The 24,080-nt window shown below is 45.0% G+C and overlaps 1 protein-coding gene across 2 annotated transcripts in view; it reads left to right on the forward strand.

Annotated features, from left to right (window-relative positions):
- Nucleotides 1-24,080, forward strand: part of mef2b (myocyte enhancer factor 2b) — a 122,691-nt gene that overhangs the window by 80,984 nt on the left and 17,627 nt on the right. For both annotated transcript variants that reach the window (XM_059990955.1, XM_059990957.1), the window contains one exon: nt 5,098-5,272. In XM_059990955.1, coding sequence (XP_059846938.1) covers nt 5,098-5,272 — 175 coding nt within the window. The remainder of the gene's footprint in view (nt 1-5,097; nt 5,273-24,080) is intronic.

Raw genomic sequence — 24,080 nt, forward strand, 5'->3', positions numbered from 1 at the left:
GAGTTCTCAGGCTCCTGTACCTCCTTCCTGATGGCAGCAGCGAGAAGAGAGCGTGGCCTGGGTGGTGGCGGTGTCTGAGTTCCTGCCACATCTCTTTGTGTAGATATGCAGTGATGGGGAACCCTTTACTGGAGATGGACTGGGCAGAATCCACTACTTCTTGTAGGATTTTCCATTCAAGGGCAATGGTGTCTCCATACCAGGCTGTAAAGCAGCCGATCAATATACTCTCACCACACATCTATAGTCGTTTGCTTGGTGGTTAACATGAAAAATTATCAAAAAAAAGAAAAACTAACCAATTCAAGATGATAAATACAGATAAATCTTTCCTGTAGATAGGTGACCAAATCTGCACACAGTACTCCAAATTAGACTTCACCAATGTCTTGGGCAAGTTCAACAGCAAAGGGTGTCATTATCCCATTGCCTCCTCTGTGGGGTCTGACTGTTCACAAGCGAGCTGCGTTTCCCACGTTACAACTTTATCCTTTGGGACCTTACTGCGGTCCCGACTTGCAGTGTAATGGTGTTAGTGTCCTCAGTCCCATCCACACTGGGTGAGATGGAGGGCTCCAAGGGGTGATGGGAGAGCGGAGTGAGTGTGAGGGTGGGGAAGGAAGGACAGTGGGGGCAGGGTGAGAGTGAGGGTGACTGGGGATCCGCGAGAGAGTTTTTGTGGTGACGTGGATGGGTGACGAGGAAGGGTGTAGTGATGGGAGGGAAGATGATCAGTGTATGTAGGGGGAGTGATTGAGGAGGGGGTGTGAGGGGTATATGTGGGGGGAATGACTGGGGAGGGGTTTGACCTGAGGAGAGATTTGTAAAGAGCACATCCCTGGTTCTGTTGTGGCTTGGTGAATGACTCCTTCCAGAATATTCCTGCTGGTTGAGAAAAGGCTGGACGGTACTCTGGACCTTAATGGTCAGTGATTGGTCACTGTGGGGGTGCTGGTCAGAGGGAATTCCTACCATGGAGAAGAAGCCTGTGGCTGCTCTCTGCTGGGAGGGAGGATACAGCCAACTCTCTTGGGTGCTGGCTGTTTATACACTGCTTCCTGCCCCTGTCTCCTCTCTGCCTGATGTTTGGATCAATAATCTTCACTCTGCCATCAAATTCTCTGGCAAGTCCATCAGCGCTGAGCAGAACAGGAGACCAGACCATATAAGGACACAGAACAGTCTCCTGTAGCCCGCCCTTTAACCCAAAAATATGCAAAGGCTTCAACTTGGAATTGCCCTATGATTTTGCTGTTGGATGCCGTACTCCTGGCATAGCGGATGCCGTGGATGGAATTGCCTCAGACTTGCTTTGGAAAGCAAAAGAAGGACAGATACTGGCAAACTGGAGTAACACAAGAGATGGTGGAAATACCCTGCAGTGCAGGTAGCTTCCATGAAGAGAAAGCAGTTATTCCAGCTTTTTCAAGTTTTATGCTGGCCTCGCCTCACTGCCACTCTGCCATGGATAGTCCCAAGATCAGCTGTGAAAGGAGAGGGGCTGGCCATGGGGCTAGCAACTCCATCCTGCAAAAGCCCAGAGCTACAGAAGTACCAAAAGAAGCTCCAGAGATCTCATGCTTGGGAGAGGGAGGAACTTCACTTAGAAAACATATGAAGTATTGTGAGGAAGGCCACAGGGCTGTTCATCCTTCTATCATACTGGGAGAGAACACACTTTGTGTAAGCAAGTGCTATGGTGGAATTTCCAGGAAAAGCAGAAGAGAGGCCAACCAAAGAACACCTGGCGAGGCCACTTTAAAAGCTGACACCAAGAATATGGGCTACACCCTGGGACAACTTGAGAGACTGGCCTGTTGCCAGGACAGGATTCTGGTGAGCTGCTGTCAATGGCCTATGCTCCATGGCAGGAGAGGTTTGAATTCAATTAACTAACTCGCCTCACTGCACCATATGTGGCCAAGGCCAGTGAAGTAGTTGCTCTGTCATGAAGATCCCTCCAACATTTCGCCCCTGAGATCTTTGTTTCCAACTCACCCATCCCCAAGTCATTCTCACTCACTCCAGTCCCACAACTCCTGGACCTCAGCACTGCACCAATTCTAGACTCCTTGTAGAGTCTCGTTTTACATCCCTCCTCCAACTGTCTACCCGGGTATCAAGCTTTGGGTCTCCCTCACTAGCCACCTCTTTCCCCACTCCACTTCTTCTCAGGCTTGTTACCTGAACTCAGCCAAAGCCTTGGCTGTGTACTCTGGTATACATTGCCAGCTGGTGGTGTAGTGGCATCAGCGCTGGACTCCGGAGCGAATGGTCTAGAGTTCAAATCCAGCTGGCTCCTTTGCATGCTGGGGGCGGTCAGACACTGACCACCGACAAGCCCTTGCACAAGAACAGTAAAGCTGGGAGTGAGAGTTCCTTATCTGCGAGATGTGCCTGCTCCATCATCTAGGATGATTAGGATTGCCTTGGTATTGGTTTGTTTTGTCACATGTCCCGGACATGGCAAGATTTTGTTTGTGTGCTACTCATGCTGTACATAAGTACATCAAGCTGGTAAAAAGAAACCAGGACGCAGAGTGCAGAAGAAATGCAGTGCAGGCAGACACAGCAAGTGTAATGGCCACAAAGGGGCGGATTGGAAGGATCAGGAGTCATCTCTTAGTCTGCGAGAGGTCTGTTCAAGAGTCTGGTATGAGTGCAGTAAGATGCCTTTCAGCCTGGTGGCATGTAATTTCAGGCTTTTGTATCTTCTGCCTGATGGGGGTAGGAGAAGAGAGAATACTCAAGGTGGGGGGAGTGGTGTTTGATTATGTTGGCTGCTTTCCAAGGGTAGGGGATGTGTAGATGAGGTCCATGGAGAGGAGGCTGTCCTGTGTGATGGGCTGGACCATGGTCACAACTCTCTGCAGTTTCTAGTGGTCTTGGTCAGTGTCATTGTTTGACCATGCTGTGATGCATCTGGATAGGGTGCTTTCTGAGAAAACTGGTCAGTGTTACTGGGGACATACCAAATTTCCTCTGCCTCCTGAGGGTGTGGAGGTGATGACCAACTCTCAATGTTTCAGAGAGATGTTCTTTTCTACCAGTTATTTTCTGTTGATTATTCCATTTGCTCTCTTGGCCAGCTACCTAGTTATATCCTTTGTGAACTCGAATGACCCGAATTCTGCATTGTCCAATGCCCTGCACTCACTGACCTCCCCCTGTTCCCCAGCCTAACACCATCCTGTGTTCCTGTCCCTTTCTCAGCCACCATCTCCGCTTCTGTCTGACTCTGGTGTCCAACTGCCTGAGTTCTTGAGTTCCCTCTTTTAACTTCATCATTTCATTTCAGTGTGCTTCCTAGATCCGTCCCTTGCTCAGTCACACTTACATCTCCTTCTGTGGTTTGCTTACAGTCCCACAACATTATGCTATTTGGAGAAACTGCAGATCTGGAAATCTGGAGCAGCACATGCATATGCACATACACTCACACTCTCACTCATGCACACCCACACTCACTCTTGTACGCACACACACACATTCACTCACTCACGTTCTCTCACACCCACACTCACTCTTGTACGCACACTCACATTCACACAGTCACGTTCGTATGCACACACACATTCATTCGCTCACGTTCTCTCTCTCTCACACACACACACACACACACACACACACACACACACACTCATGTACACACACACTCACACTCTCACTCACACACTCACACACAATCTACTTCATTATAAAAAGGTTTAAAGTCTTTACAGTGCAGTATAGTGTTGGAGGTAATAGATACAGGGTGTGGGGTCTAACTAGAATGGTTGATCTGATTAATTGCCTGAGGGAAGAGATTTCTACGGTTGTGTGAAGAATTTTAGTTTTAATAGCATATAGCCCTTTCCAGAAGGAGCTTGTTGGGTGGGTGGTAATTGCAATGATCCTTCCTGCCCTGCTCTTTGTCCTGGACATGTAGAAGTCCAGCAGTGATGGCAGACTGCAGGTAATGACCTTGTCAGCCGAGCTGACCAGTTTGCTGTAGTTCCGTATATTGTGAGGGGATGCTGCACCAAGCCAGACAGTGATGGCTGATGTGTGGACGCCCTCTGCCATGGAGATGTACCATAGAGAGCATTCTAACTGGTTGCCTCACTGTCTGGTGTGGAGGGGCCACTGCACACGATCAGAAAAAGCTACAGAAAGTTGTAAATTCAGCCAGCTCCATCATGGTCACTAGACTCCCCAGTATCCAGGACAGCTTCAAAAGGCGATGCCTCAGAAAGGCAGCACCCAGCATGCACACTGTCTCACTAATTATCCCTACTTTTGCTCTCTTTTTGCCTTATAGTACTGTTTAATCTACTTATATGTATATATTGTAGTTTATTATTTTTAAATTATGTATTGCACTGGACAGAGTATGAGATATGACCTGATAGAGGTGGACAACATGATGAGAGGCATTGATTAGAGGTTTTTTCCCAGGGCTGAAATGGCTAACAGGAGAGGGCACAGTTTTAAGGTGCTGGGGAGCAGGTACAGAGGAGATGTCAGGGGTAAGATTTTACGCAGAGAGAGGTGAATGCGTGGAATGGGCTGCCGGTGACAGTGGTGGAGGTGGATACAATATGGTCTTTTAAGAGACTCCTGGATAGGTACATGGAGCTTAGAAAAATAGAGGGATATGGGTAAGCCTAGGTATTTTCTAAAGTAAGTATGTGTTCGGCACAGCATTGTGGGCCGAAGGACCTGTATTGTGCTGTAGGTTTTCTATGTTTCTCTATACTACTGCCGCAAAACAAGAAATTTCATGATGTACGCTGGTGATATTAAACCTAATTCTGATTCAGTTTCAGATTAGATTGTTTCCAAATTTCATTAAAGGTCTTGGCCCAAAACAGTGTGACTGTTCATTTCTCTGCATTAAGTAGTTTGTTTTAATGTGCTGACATTCTCTATAAAAGCAAGTACTTGTTTTATTTAAACTACTAAGTATTGGTATAGTGATGAGCAGCTCACTTTGTGCTCTGCCATCTTGAGCTCTTTCATTTGGCTGTTACTCATTGGTATTCATGTATGGTTAAATGACAATTAAACTCGAACTTTGACTTGTCTCTCCTCTGCTCCTGTGTCTCTGTTTCTCAGCCAGGTGGACTACCTAACCACGAAGCCTCCATACACTCTGTGGCACAGGGTGCCACTGGTCTGGCCTACAGTAACCCAGCCGGGTCCATCCTAAACCGGGGACCACTGCCTGTTGTATCTCGAAACCCTCACACGTCAGGGCTGACGTCACAAGTGTCCACAATCTCCCATTCAGGTAAGCTGCTGACCGGCTTCACTTTACTAACTAGAATCTGATATTAAATCTCAAAGGATCATGTCTGTTTAATGATAAACATGAGTTTTATTTTTCACATGTACGTTGAAACATACAGTGAGATGCATCATTTGCATCAACAACCAACATAGTCTGATGATGTGCTGGGTGCAACCCAACAACAGTCCCCCCACATCCAGTGCCAACAGAGCATGCCCACAACTCACTAGCCCTAACCTGTACACCTCTGGAGAGTGGGAGGAAACCGGAGCATCTGGAGGAAACACAGGAAGAATGTCTGAACCCCAGTCACTGGCGCTAAGCTCTGCCTTATTGTCTGTGTTTGGTGAACCACATACATGAAAGGGGTCACTGAGATGGCTTCTGTGCCCCGTGTGGAACTCGTGATGGTAGCGTAGCGGTTAGCACAATGCTATTACAGCTCAGGGCATCAGAGATTGGAGTTCAATTCTGGTAGCATTTGTAAGGGGTTTGTATGCTCTCTTCATGACCACGTGGGTTACATCCAGGTGCTCCAGTTTCCTGCCACAGTCTAAATACAAACCAGTTAGTGGGTTAATTGGTCACTGTAAATTGTCCTGTGATTAGACTAGGGTTAAATCGGTGGGTCGCTGGGCGGTGCGGCTCGATGGGCCAGAGGGGCCTGTTCCACACTGGATCTCTAAATAAACAAGCTAATTAATTATTTCATTAAACCCCCCACTCAGTCTCACAATACTGAAAGAGGTCATTCCACCCAACAAACCTCTTTGACCGCCCACCCAGTCTCACTCCCTGTTCTTTCCCTGCAGCCCTACAGATGTCCCTTTATCAGGAATTTCTGCAATTCCCTTTTCATGGTTTCCAAGTCTGTGTCCACTGCTGCTTCAGGCAGTGACCCAGTGCATCCTCGTTAAATCTCAGCTTTATGTTTATACCGTCTCCCACTCCGAGTACCCAAGCAGACACTTCAGGTGAGTGCTGAGGGGGAGGTGCACTGGCAGGTGCCACCAATTTAACTATAACATATAAACTAAACCTATCGAAGAACAACGTATTAAACTAACCACGCCTGCACTGTCGGGAGATAGGAAAGATCCTCTGTTACCAGGCCTGAGGTGGTACGGTAGTGTAGCGGGTTCAATTCCCACCGCTGCCTGTAAGCTCCCTCCATGATGGTGTGGGTTTCCTCCAGATGCTCCAGTTTCCTCCCACATTCCAAAGGATGGGTTACGGTTAGTAGGCTGAGGGCGTGCAATGTTGACGCTGGAAGCATCTCGACACTTGTGGACTGCCCCCAGCACATCTTCAGACTCTGGTGGTCATTGATGCAAGACAATGTGTTTCACTGTATGTTTCGATGTACTTGTGAAAAGTAAAGCTCATCTTTACTACTGCACAGCAGAGAAGGGTTATCTCTGGAGTGTTAGTCCCAGAACTGATCCTTCCATCAGTAATTATAATCACAGTTTTGCTAGTTGGAGCATTCCTTGCATTACTGTAGTGTTAAGTCGTGAAGCCTTTTGGGATAATCAGAAAGAAATGTGTCGGGTACTATATAAATGAAGCTTTTCTCTATTTCAGCTGGCCCACTTTGCCTTGCCAATTTCCAAGCCAGCTCATTTATTACACTTTCTGTATCCAACCAACAGTTTCCTTTTATAAGAATGAGGTTGTGGTCTTTCTGTCAGTTTGGCCGACTGCTCTCCTTCACAAATTGTTGACTGACTGGTGATGGTGAGTCTCTGTCCTTCTGTCACTGATCCTGCAGTGAGCAGTCAGCAGGACCAGTGTGGGTAACAAAACATCGGGTACTTGGGGGTTTCTCACCCACTTGGGTGGGATGGACTCCTGCATCTATTGGAATGATTTTCTCTGATGTACGGGGAAAGGATTAATGAGTTCTGCTGGTCTTTTGAGAAACTGTCAGCGCCAGGGTCCATGTGTCTGTGATGATGTGTTCCCAGCACCAGGGAGCTTGTGTTTCTGTTCCTGATTCTTGTCTGTGTTTTGATCCCCTCTGGGCCCTGACCACATCTCTGCTATCATTCCTCCAGCTCAGTCTGAATGAAATTTGCATGAAGCCTATGCAATTGCAACAGTAATTCAAGATTGTTTAATGTCATTTGCAGTATGCAAGCGTAAAGAAGAAAGAAATAATTGTTACTCCAGATTCGACAGCACACAAAAAAACACACACAACATAAAAAACACAATAATAAAAAAAATACAATCACTATAAATACATAAGCTAGCTTAGACAGTATTCATAGATTGTTTGTATGTTCATAAAGTGACACTAGGCACAAGACTGTCTGTACATAAGGTAACAGACAGGAAATGATAAAGTGGTGGTTGGGGTGTGGAGGAGTGGGTTATTGGGTGGAGGGGTTGATTAGCCTTACTGCTTGGGGAAAGTAATTGTTTCTGAGTCTGGTGGTCCTGGTGTGGATGCTACGTAGCCTCCTCCCTGATGGGAGTGGGACAGACAGTCCACGAGCAGGGTAGGTGGGATCCCTCATGACCTTTCACAGTGCAGGACTTGACTCTCTTCACCCCTAGCTGTCCGTCTACTGTGATCAGCCTGCCCAACCCTCTGGAATTCATGACACCCTTTCTAAAAAAGTGTCTTTCCTCCCACGCCCATGTTTTCTCACCTCCTTTCATTCTCTTTCTCCCCCATGTTTCCATAGCCTGGATAGAAGATTGATTGATCAGGCAGCAGAGATTGGCAGAAATACAACATTGTCTGATCGGTAAGATTTTCTGAGCGGTGTGCCTCAGGAATCGATTCCAAACCTCACTTTACACAATTCATATAAAGGACTTGGATGAAGATGTGGTGGGTGGTGGGTATATTTGCTGATGATACAAGAATGGATCAGAAAGTGAGCTGTGGAGAGGAGAGGAAGAAACAATAAAGGTTTCGATGAGTGGGCAAGGATCTGGCAATGGGTGTATAAGATGGAGAGCTGTGAAATTGTTCAGTTTAGCTAAACTGGAACAGTTTAGCTCATGTAAGTGGTGCCAGGATCTGAGTGTCGTAGTTAAAAGCAAGTAGTTGCTGAAGCCTGAGTTACAGGGAAAGGTTGAATAGGTCAGGACTTTATCCCCTGGCACTTAGGAGAATGTTGGTTGTTGAAGTACATTGGTGAGGCCAGATTTGGAGTACATGTTTGGCTCTGGTCACCCATCAGATGTAAATAAGATTGAAAGAGTGCAGAGAAAGTTTGCAAGGATTTTACCAAGACCTGAGGATCTGAGTTATAGGGAAAGGTTGATTAGGCTAGGACTTTATTCCCTGGAGCGTAGGAGAATGAGGGGAGATTTGAGAGAGGTATACAAAATTATGAGGGGTATAGATGGGATAAATGCAAGCGGACTGTTTTCCACTGATGTGGAAGAGACTGGAACTAATGCATTAACTGTGAAAGGTGAAATGTTTAATAGAAACCTGAGAGGAGAACCCCTTCACTCAGAGGGGGTGTTAGTGTAGAACGAGCTGCCAATAGAAACAGTGGATGTGGGTTTGAATGCAACATTTGGATAAGCACTTGGTTGGGAGAGCTATGGAGGGCTATGGTCCAGGTGCAATTCAATAGGACCAGGGAGGATAATAGTTCGGCATGGATTAGATATGTGGAAGGTCCTGTCTCTGTGCTGTTGTGTTCTTTGAGTATGACTCTAACTGTCAGAACATTACCATGTATGGTTGGGGGAACTGAATACAAAAGTGGGAAGGATACATTTCATTACAGAGAGCACTGGTGACACCATGTCTGTGTACAACATCCGTCTCCTTATTTGAGGAAGGATGTTAACATGTTGGAGGCAGTTCAGAGAAGCATTACTGAACTGATACGTGGAATGGGCAAATTGTCTGATGAGCAAATGCGGAACAGCACTGATCGGTGTTCAGAACATACAACAGTACAGCGCAGGAATGGGCCATTCAGCCCACTGTATCTGTGCTAACCACAATATTGATTGGTGCTTAGAACATATAACAGTAAAGCACAGGAACAGGCCCAGGCTGACCATGATGCCATCTTAATCAATCACATTTGCCTGCATCTGGTCCATATCCCTACATTCCCTGCCCATCTAAATGCCTCTTAAATCGCGCTAATGTGTCTGTTTCCATCACTAATAAGATGTTATCAAACTAGAAAGAGTGCAGAAAAGATTTACCAGGACATTGCCTGGACTAAGAGCCCTGAGTTACAAGGAGAGGTTGTGTAGACTAGGACTTTATTCCCTGGATTGGGTGAGATTAGGGGTGCCCTGATGGAGGTAACAAGATCATGAGTGGCATTGACTGGGTGAAATCACAGAGTCTTTTTCCTGGTGGAGTGGGGGGTGCTAACAACAAAAGGGGCAGAAGTTTCAGATCAGAGGTGAGACATTTAAAAGGAAACTTCTGGGCAGCTTCTTCACACAAAGGGTATTGCATATTTGGAAGGAGCTGCCACAAACATTGGCTGAGCTGGGTAAATTAGTAACGTTTAGAACAGAGGCTCCAAACCTGCGGGTCACAGAGCCCTTGGTTAATGATTGGGATCCAAGGCATATAAAAGGTTGGGAACCCCTGATCTACAACTATCTCATAGGGGAGGATTAGAGGGTTCTTGGCCAAATGCAGGACTAGCTCTCTGGGCAACAAAGTCGGCAGGGATAATTTGGGCCATTGCGTTGTAAGACTCTATAGCTATGTGACTATTCCCTAGGTGTCACCTATGACTCTCTGTGTAAAACAAAACTTTAAATTTTCCCACTTTCTGCACCCAAAATCTGCTTGTACAAATAAAGAGAACGATTGAAATATAAGCAACACTGAGGGGGCACAGTAGGAAGGATGTGGACAGATTGTTTCATGTGGGATCAGGTAGAACGAGGGGCCAATGTTTACAAACAAAGGGTCGCCCACATCAGGCAGAGAACGTGCAAATTTTTCTCACAAGGAATCCTGAGCCTGGCATGTTGAAATATTTACACACACATTCACGGACACATGCACACACACCCATAGGCAAGACCAGTAGATATTTCACTGACAAGTGGGTGGAAGTTCACATGGATGTGGAGAGGAAGTTGTGTTCAAAGCAGCCATGATATTACTAACTGCTGGTACTGGTGAGTGGCCTCCGCCTGATCGTATTTGTAAAGGTGTCTACTGATATGTTCCTGTTGTTCTCTGGAGCTGGAAATCTCTGGGTTCCAGATTCCAACAATGGTTTAAAAATAATTTTCAGCATTAGTAGTTACTGCATTGTTAGTGGGTCTCTGTGAACTGTGCTCACACTCCAGGCACAAGCCCCCTACTACAAACCACACATATGCACACTTATCAGCTACACACATGTAGGCGCAATAGGCATAGTTAATGTATGCAGGGATTCGTGGCCCAGACCACTGTTCTTCAGTGACAAGTCATCAGTATCCATCCGTAGTTAGGTTCCTGAGCCGGGCAGTCCAGCAGCCTTTCTTTACCCTTTGCTCTTCCATCCTCAGCGTTTGGAGGGATCAAAGTAAATCAAAATAAATAAATAAATCGAAATAAAAAGAATTGTTGGCTGACGATAAGTAATTCCAGCTGGCTGCAACTAGTCCTTGGTCATTGATCAGTGCTCCAGCAGTTTACTGCCCTGTTCAATAATCACTGCAGTTACCTGCTGACCACAGCTTGTGGTTGGTTAGTCCCTGCCTAGCACAATCCGCGTCCCTGTCCTGGGCCAGGCTTAGTGATCGTTTTCATAGGGTCAGTTTCAACATTCCTTCTAACTTTTTTTATGTAGTCGTACAGACTAACTATTGCTCTGAGCAGGAACTTTTTAACACAGCCTGGAAACTGCATGGCACTTTAAATGTTTTTTTGTATATGCACATCAAAGAAATACAAACCACAACTCACAACACAAATAAATAATGACAGGCGGTCAAAACAACTGACAGGCACAAGGGCAAAAATAAAATGTTTTGACTAGATGGCATCGATGTTCAGTAGCCAGCGGTTTACTAACAATCAGCTACCAGCTTCCATTCTGTGTTTATTGTTACAATTTGTAACGTTGTTGTAGCTTGAAATACTGACAATGTAAATATGTTTAAACTCTAAAATGTTTCAAAGTAAAGGTTGTGGTATGTTTTTTGTTTAGAAAATTTATGGATTATATACATTAACATAATTACAGGGTTCTTCACAACATAACATAGATTTCAAAATTATATTAGCACAATTTCAAAATTATATTAACATTATGTAAAATAAAATTCTAGCTGTGCAGCAACAAAGGCTATGTGTGTGGTAGCATTCTGGTTACTGTGCATCTGTGCACCTTAAAAGGAACAGTGGTTAGTTTCTCAGTATGAGTCCCACTCCTGGACTGCACTGTGAGCTTAACTGTGAGCAAACATGTTACATCATGTGAATGTTTCTGACAGAATCAGGTCAGAATCAGAATCAGGTTTATTATCACCGGCATGTGACGTGAGTTTTGTTAACTTAGCAGCAGTTCAATGCGATACATAATATAGAAGAGAAAAAAATAATAGATGAAAAAATAATAATAAACCAGAAAATCATTTACAGTATACGTATATCAGATAGATTTTTTTTAAAGTGCAAAATACAGAAATACTGTATTTTTTTTTTAATGAGGTAGTTTCCAAGGATTCAATGTCCATTTAGGAATTGGATGGCAGAGGGGAAGAAGCTGTTCCTGAATCACTGAGTGTGTGCCTCCAGGCTTCTGTACCTCCTACCTGATGGTAACAGTGAGAAAAGGGCATGCCCTGGGTGCTGGAGATCCTTAATAATGGATGCTGCCTTTCTGAGACACTGCTACCTAAAGATGTCCTGGGTACTTTGTAGGCTAGTACCCAAGATGGAGTTGACTAGATTTACAATCCTCTGCAGCTTCTTTCAGTCCTGTGCAGTAGCCCCTCCATAACAGACAGTGATGTAGCCTGTCAGAATGCTCTCCACAGTACAACTATAGAAGTTTTTGAATGTATTTGTTGGCATGCCAAATCTCTTCAAACTCCTAATGAAGTATAGTTGCTGTCTTGGCTTCCTTATAACTACATCGACATGTTGGGACCAGGTTAGATCCTCAGAGATCTTGACATCCAGGAACTTGAAACTGGTTTAATTTCATTTGCATATGTCGAGAAATTTGTTGTTTTGTGGCAGCTGTGCATTGCAATACATAATTTAAAAATGATAAACATTCAAAATCTTAAGAGTAATGTAATATATATCAATCAATTGGTTTAAAAACCCTAAAATTAAATACTTAAACAGTTTAAAATGAACTGAAAATCCCCAGTGCATGGGCTTCTTGTTCCCTGCCTGTCATTGCCATCCACGTAAGACAAGAGAGACCTGTTGCTGTACTGGGCTACTTTCAGCCCAGCGTCCCATGATTCCCTGATCTCAGTGATGGAGAGCTGCTCCAACTTGGATTTGGTCTATTATTGACACATGGACCAGAAAACAGTGGAAAGATTGCATACATACTATTTACACAGATCACATTATTGCACAAGCACTTTGAGCTTGAACAAGGTAAAACAGTAACAATGCAGAATAAAGTGTGAAAGCTACTGAAAAAGTGCAGTAAGGTAAATGATAAAGTGCACGATCATAACAGGGTAGATTGTGAGGCCAAGTGTCCATCTTGTTGTACAGCGGTTCATTGAAGGGTCTGATAACAGTAGGATAGAAGCTGTCAGTCCTGACGAAGGGTCTCGGCAAAACGTTGACTACTCATTTCCACAGATGCTGCCCGACCTGCTGAGTTCCTCCAGCTTGTTTGTTCATGTTGGGATAGAAGCTGTGCTTGACATATGAGATTCTGCAGATGCTGGAAATCTTGAGCAACATGCACAAAATGCTGGAATGCATCAGGTCAAGCAGCATCTACGGAAATGAACAAACTATCAAAATTTGTCTTTAAGAATGGTGGTACATGCTTTCAGGCTTTTGTATCTTCTACGTGACGGGAGCGGGGAGAATGCTGGTGGTGCATGGGTCTTTGATTATGTTGGTTGCTTTACCAAGGCAGCGAGAAGTATAGACAGAATACATAGAGTGGAGGCTGGTTCCTGTTATGTGCTGTGCTGTGATGTGTCCACAGCTCTGCAGTTTCTGGTGGCAATGTGCAGAACAGTTGCATGCCAAGCTGTTATGCGTCCAGATTGAATACATAGATATGGTGCATCAATAAATATTGGTAAGAGTTGACCAGGTACATGCTGAACTACTTTACTCGTGAGGAAGTGAGGGCGTTACTGAGCTTTCTGGGGTATGATATGGTTGGATCAGGACAGGCTATTGATGATGTTCACAGATAGGACCTTGAAGCTCTCACCCTCAGCACTGTTAGTATAAACAGGAGCATGAGCACTACCCCCCCCCCCCCACTTTCTGCAGTCAATGACCAACTCCTCAGTTCAAAGGTTGAATCTGATGTCAGAGAAATGTATACAATCTACTTACTGAAATGCTTTTTCTTTGCAACCATCCACAAAAGCAGAGAAGTGCCCTAAAGAATAAATGACAAACATTAGAACCCTAAAGTTCCCCCCAGCTCCCCTCCCTCCTGCACGTAAGCAGCAGCGAACAACAATCCCCCTCCCCCCACCAGCAAAAAAGCATCGGCACCGCCACCGACTTGCAGTTACCCCAAAGACTTCGTATTTCACCCAGTATTCGACATCCCATAGGTTCTCTCTCTCCCTAATAAGGGAGAAGGAGGAGACTCCATTTTCCCAGCGAGTGGGGAGACATAACAAACATTGAGTGAAGGTAAAAAAAAATTGAGTCAAAGGTTGTTGTCATGCCGACATGTTCTTGATCCCCTTGCTGTACCCCGATTGAGGTAACGCCCACTATGGTGGTATCATCTGCAAACATGTAGATGGAATTTGAGCGGAATCTAGTCACACAGTCATGAATGGACAGGGAGCAGAACAGGGCTCTGTGAACACAATCTCGAGCCGCACCAATGGCTTAGAATAATTGTGGCAGAGGTGTTGCTGCCTTTCTGTACTGATTACGGTCTGTTGGTCAGGAAGAGAGGGATCCAGTTGCAGAGGGAGGTGTTGAATCCATCGCTAAGACTTTGAGATGAGTTTTTCTGTTCCTTGCTCAACTCCATGGGAACACAGGCCAGCATCAAGGGAATTCCAGCAAAGTGCTGTAATTCCAGTACACGTGCTCTCCTTAGATGTTTCGGAAATGCAAGATTCTGTTGGATTCTGATGTTTTTAATCCAAGGTTCTTTCAGAAGTCAGGAAAGGCACAAAACGTTGCTTCATTATTGTTTGATTAAGCATTGATGGAAGAAAGGAAAACTGAAACGGTCAGTCATAGAGGCCAACTAAGCATAGGGAAATAGAAACAAAATCCAAGATGATACTGCTTTGTGCTGCAGCTCTTTTCAGCAGACAATCCATTGTTAAACTGCAAAGAAAATATTAATTAAAGAGTTTTCTGTGCTAATGTTGTCCAGTGAAATGTGTGATTGCCTGCTGTGGTGTGAGTGTCAGCTGCTTGTGGCATTTTTCTGTCCATCTGAGAATGAGCCATGGGTTAAAGTAATCCCACAGCTGAATTCTCAGCTCTGCATGAAACTATCTCCGATGTGGGGTTTGAGCTCATGGCGTGTGGCTCAGAGAGTAGTGAGCCGCTCACCAAGCACAGGCCGATTCTCTAAAGTGTGGGCAAGGTCACGGCATGAGTTGGGATGGGGAAAGAAGACTCACTATGATGAGAGGGAGGAAGGGTGTGAATGGGTTAAAATCTGCCGTTGAGTCATCCTGGCCAGTGTACAATGCTTTCTACCATTTCCTGTCATAGTCACTGCAGGAATAAATGAACCCATTAACTCTGAGAGTGTGACACACTTTCCAGTGTTTGATTTAACCCCTTGATTCTGGCAGCCCTGAGGGGGCAGCTGAAAGGCAAGGTGCTGATGCTTGACTGAGAATGGTGAAGGTGTGGGAGGAGAACGGCAGCTGGTGTGGTTCGCTCTCAGCCCTGACTATGGGGCAAATTCTGACAGATGAGGCTCATATGTTTCCTGCTGCCTTATGACTCACTCTGGGCCCATGAGAATAGGGCAGGAACAAATGAGTTGTCACTGGGGTTGTGCTGAGGTACCTCAGTGTGAGAACAACCCACCATTGTCCACCATTTTCAACTCTTCAGCCGTCTCTCACCCTGTAGTCTGGTATTTCTCTCCTTCTCTCCCCCTCCACCCTCTTTCCAACCCCTTCCTTTTCAAACCCCTTCCCCCTCTCTGCACCCCTCTACCTCACTCTACCCCTCTCTTCACTCCTCCCCAGCCTTCTCTTCAACCCCCTCTCCCCTTCCTGTTCTCCTCCCCCCTCCCCTCCCCCTCCCCTCTCTCTTCTTTCCTCCCCATCCCCCCTCCACCCGCTTCTCCACTCCTCCCCCTCCCCCCCCAGTTCCCACAGCTGACTGTAAGCACAGCAGTGTGACAGCACCAGTGACCCACTACCAAGCACCACCAACTGTAAGGAATTTGTATGTTCCTGCTTTGATTGTGGATGTTTCCTCTGGAGGCTCCGATTTCCTCCCAGAATCCAAACACATACAGGTTACTAGGTTAGTTAGCCACATGGATGAAATTGAGCAGATCACATGGCTGTAACTGGGCAGGTTATGGGTCTAAGTGGGGGGTCACATGGGTGTAAGGCCGGTAGGGCCTGTTATCGTACTGTATCTCTAAAATAAATGAAATGTACAGGAAGTGTGTGGGGGTTGCTGAGGTTGAGAACGTGGACACAGGTTAGTAGCTAAAGTTGATGGGTGGATCTTTGACATGAGTATGCCAGTGAGGAGACGAGGAGGAATTTTTGACAACACAGGCAGCATCTATGGAGGAGAACAAAGAATCAATGTAACAGGATGAGACCTTGTCAGGATTTCTAACACAAAGGTTGGCAGGAAATGAAAAAGAGATGGATAAAGAACCAAAGGGAATGGGAGAGAGATTTCTAGAGGTGGGACTGTGTGCAGGAAGGGACAGCCTACTGTAATGGAGCCTTGGTAACAGGGGCTGTCAGGGCGGAACAGGACCCCTGTCAGGGAGTTGTGCGGATGGTAAGGGGTCTAACACTTGGAGAGGTCAACACTGGAAAAGTGGAACCTCTAAATATTGGTGTTTTGAAGAAGGAAAAGAGATCTTGTTATAAGTGAGAGGTGGACTGGGATGACACTGAGAGGAAGTTGCTTCCACTGGAGATCTCCAGCACTGTACACAGCTGTGACTGTCTCGCATTGTGGTCAGGCTGTGGAGCAGAACCCAGCACAGGAGCCTTCTTTCCTCCTTGACTCCTCCCTACCACTCCGTGAATTTTCTCCCTATCCTGAATGTGACTTTGGAACTGGGTGGGTGGTGTGGAACTGCAGGGGGCAGTCAGATGCCAGGACAACGTGGCAGTGTAAAGGCCTTGGGTCCACTGACAACCAGGGCAGGCACTCACAGAGGGAAACATGTTGGAGAGAGAGAGAATTATAGAGACTGAGAATTGTGGGGGGAGAGAGAGGAGGAAAAGAGAATTGGAGAGAGAGAGAGAGAGAGAGAGAGAGAGAGAGAAAGACAGCGTGTGATGTGTGAAGGTGCCCATGATGTTTCTGCTCAGTGGAAGTGTTTACAGTAACAGTGGCCACTACATCAGAACGAAACTTAACATCAAGTTCACGCTTTTGCCTGAGTGCAAGAGCCCGATTTCCTGCCTATGGTTTCTCAGCTCTCAGCGTCTCCCCAGGTTCAGGCAGTGAAGAGCTGGGGTGGGGTGACAGGGCCATCTGTTGCCTGACCTGGAGAACTCACCAGCACAGTGCACACACTCACACATCCTGGGCTCTCCCCTGCACATAACAACACCTGGCATCTGCCCCACACAGGAACCTCACCGCAGACTCTGTCTCTGAACCACTCAGATAGCAGAAATGTCGCCAGAAGGTTGTATCAAACGTACAACAGCACACCACAGACCCTTCAGCCCAAGATGTTGTGTCAATCTTTAACCTACTCGAAGATGAATCTAACCCTTCCCTCCTACTCTCCATAATCCTCCATTCTTGTGACTTCCTAAGAGTCTCTTAAATGCCCCTAATGTATTTGCCCCTACCAGCACCCCCAGCAGAGCGTTCCACACACCCACCAGTCTCCGTGTAAAAACCTATCTCTGACATCCTCCCTATAGTTTCCTCCAATATGAATCAGAATCCAGTTTATTATCACTGGCATGTGTTGTGAAATTTGTTAACTTAGCAGAAGCAGTTCAACGCATTACACGATAATATAAACAGAAAAAGAATAAGTAAATCAACTACAGTAAGTATATATGTATATAGAATAGATTAAAAATAGTTGAAAAACAGAAATAATATATATTTAAATAAAAATGAGGTAGTGTTCTTGGGTTCAATGTCTATTTAGGAATCGGATGGCAGAGGGGAAGAAGCTGTTCCTGAATCACTGTGTGTGTGGCTTCAGGCTTCTGTACCTCCTACCCGATGGTAACAGTGAGAAAAGGGCATGCCCTGGGTGATGGGAGTCCTTTCTGAGGCACCGGTCCTTGAAGATGTCTTGCGTACTACGGAGACCACCCTGACTAATTTTACAACTTTCAGTAGCTTCTTTCCAACCTGTGCAGTAGAACCCCCCCCCCCCATACCAGACAGTGATGTAACCTGTCAGAATGCTCTCCACAGCACACTTACAGACATTTTCAAGTGTTTTAGTTGTCAAACTAAATCTCTTCAAAGCTGCTGTTTTGCCTTCTTTACAGCTACATTGACATATTTGGGACCAGGTTAGATCCTTTGCAATCTTGACATTCGGGAACTTGAAATTGCTCCCTCTCCGCTTTTGATCCCTCTGCGAGGATTGATTTGTGTTCCCTCATCTTACCCTTCCTAAAGTTCACATTCAGCTCTTTCGTCTTACCGACGCTGAGTGCCAGGTTGTTGCTGTGACACCACTCCACCAGCTGGTATATCTTGCTCTTGTACACCCTCTTGTCACCACCTAAAATTCTACCAACTTTTGTATTGTCAGCAAATTTATAGATGGTATTTGAGTTATGCCTAGCCACACAGTCATGGGTGTAGAGAAGAAAAAGCAGAATAGATTGTTCCTTAAGTTCTGCCCCTCGTAATTTAAGTAGCACCTCCAATTTGCACATTGGTTATCAGTATTTATGTGAAGTTTTTCATAAATTGTTCCATATTTCCTTATTTTCCTGTGAACATGTGAAAGAAAACGAATGCCAACATAGTATATGGTGATAAATACACTCATTGATAATAAACATATTTCGAGCTTTGAACTTTAAAGCTACTGACCTGAAATAAGTTCTGAATCCTTCACAGCCCTGATCCTGTGGTCAGCCTCATGCCTGGTCGCTCGGAGGATCTAGTAGTGAGCTTCCTCCTGGGTCTGGGCAGGATGGCTATTCATGGGTCCAGTCAATGGGCAGTCGAGGGCTCTGACTGAGCTGTCTGTCTTCCCCTCTTCCAGGAATACAATACGTCTTTGGAGAGGGAACACACCTTCACCATGGGTACAGTGGGGAATTTCTGGGAATGGTGGCCTTGCCCTCCAGGGAATTGAGTATTTTATAGACAGCAGTATTCATGGAGTATTGGCTGATCAGCAGAAAACAGAGAGTGGGAATAAAGGGATCCTATTCTGGCTGGCTGCTGGTTACTAGTGGAGTTCCACAGGGGTCGGTGTTGGGAACACTGCTTTTTACAATGTATGTCAATGATTTGGCCTATGGGATTAATGGATTTGTGGCTAAATTTGCTGATGATACAAAGATAGGTGGAGGAGCGGGTAGTGTTGAGGAAACAGAGAGCCTGCAGAGAGACTTAGATAGTTTAGGGGAATCGGCAAAGAAGTGGCAAATTAATACAATGTTGGAAAGTGTATGGTCATGCACTTTGGTGGAAGAAATAAACAGGCAGACTATTATTTAGATGAGGAGAAAATTCAGAATGCAGAGATGCAAAGGGACTTGGGAGTCCTTGTGCAGGATACTCTAAAGGTTAACCTCCAGGTTGAGTCAGTTGTGAAGAAGGTGAATGCAATGTTGGCATTCACTTCTGGAGGTATAGAATATAAGAGCAGGGATGTGATGTTGAGGCTCTATAAGGCACTCATGAGACCACACTTGTGTGTAGTTTTGGGCTCCTTATTTTGGAAAGGATATACTGATATTGGAGAGGGTTCAGAGAAGATTCACAAGAATGATTCCATGAATGAAAGGGTTACTGTATGAGGAACGTCTGGCAGCTCTTGGGCTGTATTCCCTGGAGTTCAGGAGAATGGGGGGGGGGGGAATCTCATAGAAACATTCCAAATGTTAAAAGGCCTGAACAGATTAGATAAGGCAAAGTTATTGTCCATGGTAGGGAAGTCTAGGACAAGAGGGCACAACTTCAGGATTGAAGGACGTCCATTTAGAACTGAGATGTGGAGAAATTACTTTAGTCAGAGGGTGGAAAATCCATGGAATTTGTTGCCATGATCGGTTGTGGAGGCCAAGTCATTGGGTGTATTTAAGGCAGAGATAGATAGGTTATTGATTAGCCAGGGCATCAAAGGGTAGGAGGAGAAGGCAGGAGAGTGGGGATGACTGGAAGCATTGGATCAGCCCATGGTTGAATGGCGCCGCAGACTCAATGGGCCGAATGGCCTACTACTCCTATGTCTTATGGTCTTATGAAATTGCTTACTGACTTGTAAATCCCTGATCTTTGTATTTCATGTATTTTGTGTGTGAATGAACTTTTGTTAAAAAAGGGCTGGCAGCTTAATGTTCCAGGGTTCCATTGTTTCAGATGTGATAGTAGGGGAGGGATGAAAGGGGGAGGAGTGATATTACTAGTCAGGGAAAATATCATAGCTGTGTGTAGACAGGACAGCCCTGAGGGCTTGTCTACTTAAGACATATGGGTGGAGCTGAGAAATGGGAAAGGTGTGACCACACTAACAGTGTTGTATTATAGACCACCCAATAGTCAGAGAGCATTGGAGGAACAAATCTGCAGAGAGATAGCAGACCAATGTAAGAAACAGAAAGTTGTAATAGGGGATTTTAACTTTCCACATATTGACTGCAACTCCTACACTGTGAAAGGCTAGATGGCTTGGAGTTTATCAAATGTGTTCAGGAAATTTTTCTAAATCAATATATAGAGGTACCTATAAGAGAGGATGCAATACTTGATCTCCTGTTAGGGAACCAGAGAGGTCAGATGACAGAAATATGTGTAGGCGAACATTTTGGGTCCAGTGACCATAATGTCATTAGTTTCAAGTTAATTATGGATAAGGATAGGTCTGGTCCTCAAGTTGAGGTTCTAAATTGGAGAAGGGCCAATTTTGTGGAAATGAGAAAGGATCTAGGAAGAGTGGATTGGGAAAAGTTGTTTTCCGGCAAGGATGCATTCAGTAAGTGGAAGGTCTTCAAAGGTGAAATTGTGAGAGTGCAGAGTCTGCATGTTCCTGCCAGGATTAAAGGCAAATTTAACAGGCATAGGGAACCTTGGTTTTCAAAGGATATTGGTGATCTGGTTAAGAAAAAGAGAGAGGTGTATAGCAGGTATAGGCAACAAGGAACAAATGAGGTTCTTGAAGAGTATAGAAAATGTAAGAAAATACTAAAGAAGGAAATCAAGAAGGCAAGAAGAAGACATGAGGTTGCTTTGGAAGATAATGTGAAGGTAAACCCGAAGGTTTTCTACAAGTATATTAAGAGTAAAAGGATAGTAAGGGACAAAATTGGTCCCCTAGAAGATTAGTGTGGTCATCTATTTGTGGAGCCTCACGAGATGGGGTATATCTTAAACAGTTTTTTTGTATCAGTATTTACTCAGGAAACTAGCATAGCATATATGGAAGGAAGGGAAACAAGCAGCAGTGTCACGGAACATATAGAGATTAAAGAGGAGGAGGTGCTTGCTGCAAATAAAAGATAAATCCCCCAGGCCTGACATGATGTTTCCTCGGACCTTGAGAGAGACTAGTGTAGAAATTATGGGGACCCTGGCAGAAATATTTAAAATGTCCTTAGCCACAGGTGTGGTGCCGGAGAATTGGAGGGTTGCTCATGTTGTTCCGTTGTTTAAAAAAGGCTCCAAAAGTAAACCAGCTAAATACAGGCCCGCAAGCCTGCCATCAATAGTAGGTAAATTATTGGAAGGTGGTCTGAGAGATCGGATATACAAGTATTTGGACAGCCAAGGGCTGATTAAGGATAGTCAGCAGGGCTTTGTGCATGGTAGATCATGTTTACTGAATCTTGTAGAGGTTTTCAAGGAGTTTACCAAGAAGGTAGATGAAGGAAAGGCTGTGGATGTCGTATACATGGACTTTAGTAAGGCCTTTGGCAAGGTCCCACATGGGAGGTTAGTTCAGAAGGTTCAGACACTAGGTATCCATGGAGAGGTTGTAAACTGGATTTGAAATTGGCTGTGTGGGAGATGACAGAGAGTGGTAGTGGATGATTGCTTCTCAGACTGGAGGCCTATGACTAGTGGTGTGCCTCAGGGATCTGTGCTGGGACCATTGTTGTTTGTTGTCTATATCAATGATCTAGATGATAATGTGGTAAATTAGAACAGCAAATTTGCTGATGACACTAAGATTGGAGGTGTTGTGGACAGCGAGGAAGGCTTTCAAAGCTTGCAGAGGGATCTGAACCAACTGGAAAAATGGGCCAGAAAATGGCAGATGGAATTTAATGCAGACAACTGTGAGGTGTTGCATTTTGGAAGGACAAATAAAGGTAGGACATACACAGTAAATGGTAGGGCACTGAGGAGTGCAGAGGAACAAAGGGATCTGGGAGTTCAGATACATAATTCCCTGAGAGTGGTGTCACAGGTAGACATAGTTGTAAAGAAGGCTTTTGGCATCCTGGCATTCATAAATCAAAGTTTTGAGTATTAGATTTTGGAATGTTATGGTGAGGTTATATAAGACATTGGTGAGGCCAAATCTGGAGTATTGTGTGCAGTTCTGGTCACCTAACTATAGGAAGGATATCAGTAAGATTAAAAGAGTGCAGAGAAGATTGACTAGGATGTTGCCAGGTCTTCAGGAGTTGAGTTGCAGGGAAAGATTGAATAGGTTAGGACTTTATTCCTTGGAGCGTAGAAGAATGAGGGGGGATTTGATAGAAGTTTACAGAATTATGAGGGGTATTGACAGAGTAGGCTCTTTCCACTTAGATTAGGAGAGATAAATATGTGAGGACATGGCTTTAGGGTGAAAGGGGAAAGGTTTAGGGGGAACATTAGGGGGAACTTCTTCACTCAGAGGGTAGTGGGAGTGTGGAACGAGCTACCATCTGATGTGGTAAATGCAGGCTCACTCTTAAGTTTTCAGAATAAATTGGATAGATACATGGATGGGAGAGGTCTGGAGGGTTATGGACTAGGTGCAGGTCAATGGGACTAGCGGAATAAAGTTTTGGCGCAGACTAGAAGGGCCGAATGGCTTGTTTTCTGTGCTATAGTGTTCTATGGTTCTAAGACTGGTTAGGTTCAGTGGCTGTGGTCATGACAATGTGGATAGATCCTGTAGAAGATCCAGAGAAACACTGAACCATGTGTCTGGCATGTGCCTGACAGTGATACAGCCACAGAACCAAAGACATAGACATGTGGTTCTCCAGGGGTGAAGCAGCTGTGTTAATGTCAGACTGTGCGGACAGCAGTCTACAGCAAGACCCCAGCATTCCCGAGGTACTGGGACCCACTGAGCACTCTTAGCCCCTCACACACAGCTAAGGATAATTTCTCCCTTCTCTGTCTTTAAGGGACTCGCCTTTCCTCTCACCTGCATTTAACTTTCTACATATCCATGGAAACTCTTTATTTTCCTTCCCAGCTTCCTCTATCTTGCTTTTACCAGTACTTGCATTTACAAAAAAATACATTCTGAGTATTCAAACCTATGCTTAGTAGTCACTCCTGTACCTCCTGTACATAATAACGTGGCCATTGAGTTTTTGTTCATGGTCTTCTGCAACTGTAGCCCATCCATTTCAAGGTTCAACACGATGCTCTTGTGCACACCATTGTTGTAAAGTGTGGTTATTTGAGTTCCTGTCACCTTCCTGTCAGGTTGAGCCAGTCTGGCCATTTTCCACTGACCTCTGATTAACGAGGCACTTTTGCCCACAGAACTGCCACCCACTGGATGCTTTTTTGTTTTTCACACCATTCTCTCTAAACTCTGGAGACTGTTGTGCGTGAAAATCCCAGGGAATCAGCAGTTTCTGAGATCCTCAATCTACACCAACTGGCACCAAAAATCATTCCATGGTCAGTCATTTAGACTGCATTTCTCCCCTCTTTTGATGTTTAGTTTGAACCTCTTGATCACGTCTACATGCTTTTATGCATTGAGTTACTGCCACATGATTGGCTGATTAGATATTTGCATTAACGAGTAGGTAGACAGTTATAATTAATAAAGTGGTCACTGAGTATATCTTGCATTAGTTTTCCAAAATCACATTTGCATGCATGTTTACTTGCAATGCATGTACAGTTACATTGGCTGCATTTTACAGATATGAGGAGAACCCATCACATACATGGAGAGGGTAGCAGAGGATTTCTCTGCTGTTTGGAGCCTCACCCATCCATCCACCCCATCAAGTTATTTCACATCACCTATCCCACCCTTTTGACTGTCTGTGGTGTGAGTTTGCTGTTGCTGCTGTGGTTGCTACTTGTCACAGTATGCAGAGC

Source organism: Hypanus sabinus, chromosome 16 (genome assembly GCF_030144855.1).
Source record: "Hypanus sabinus isolate sHypSab1 chromosome 16, sHypSab1.hap1, whole genome shotgun sequence".
NCBI classification, from domain to species: Eukaryota; Metazoa; Chordata; class Chondrichthyes; order Myliobatiformes; family Dasyatidae; genus Hypanus; species Hypanus sabinus.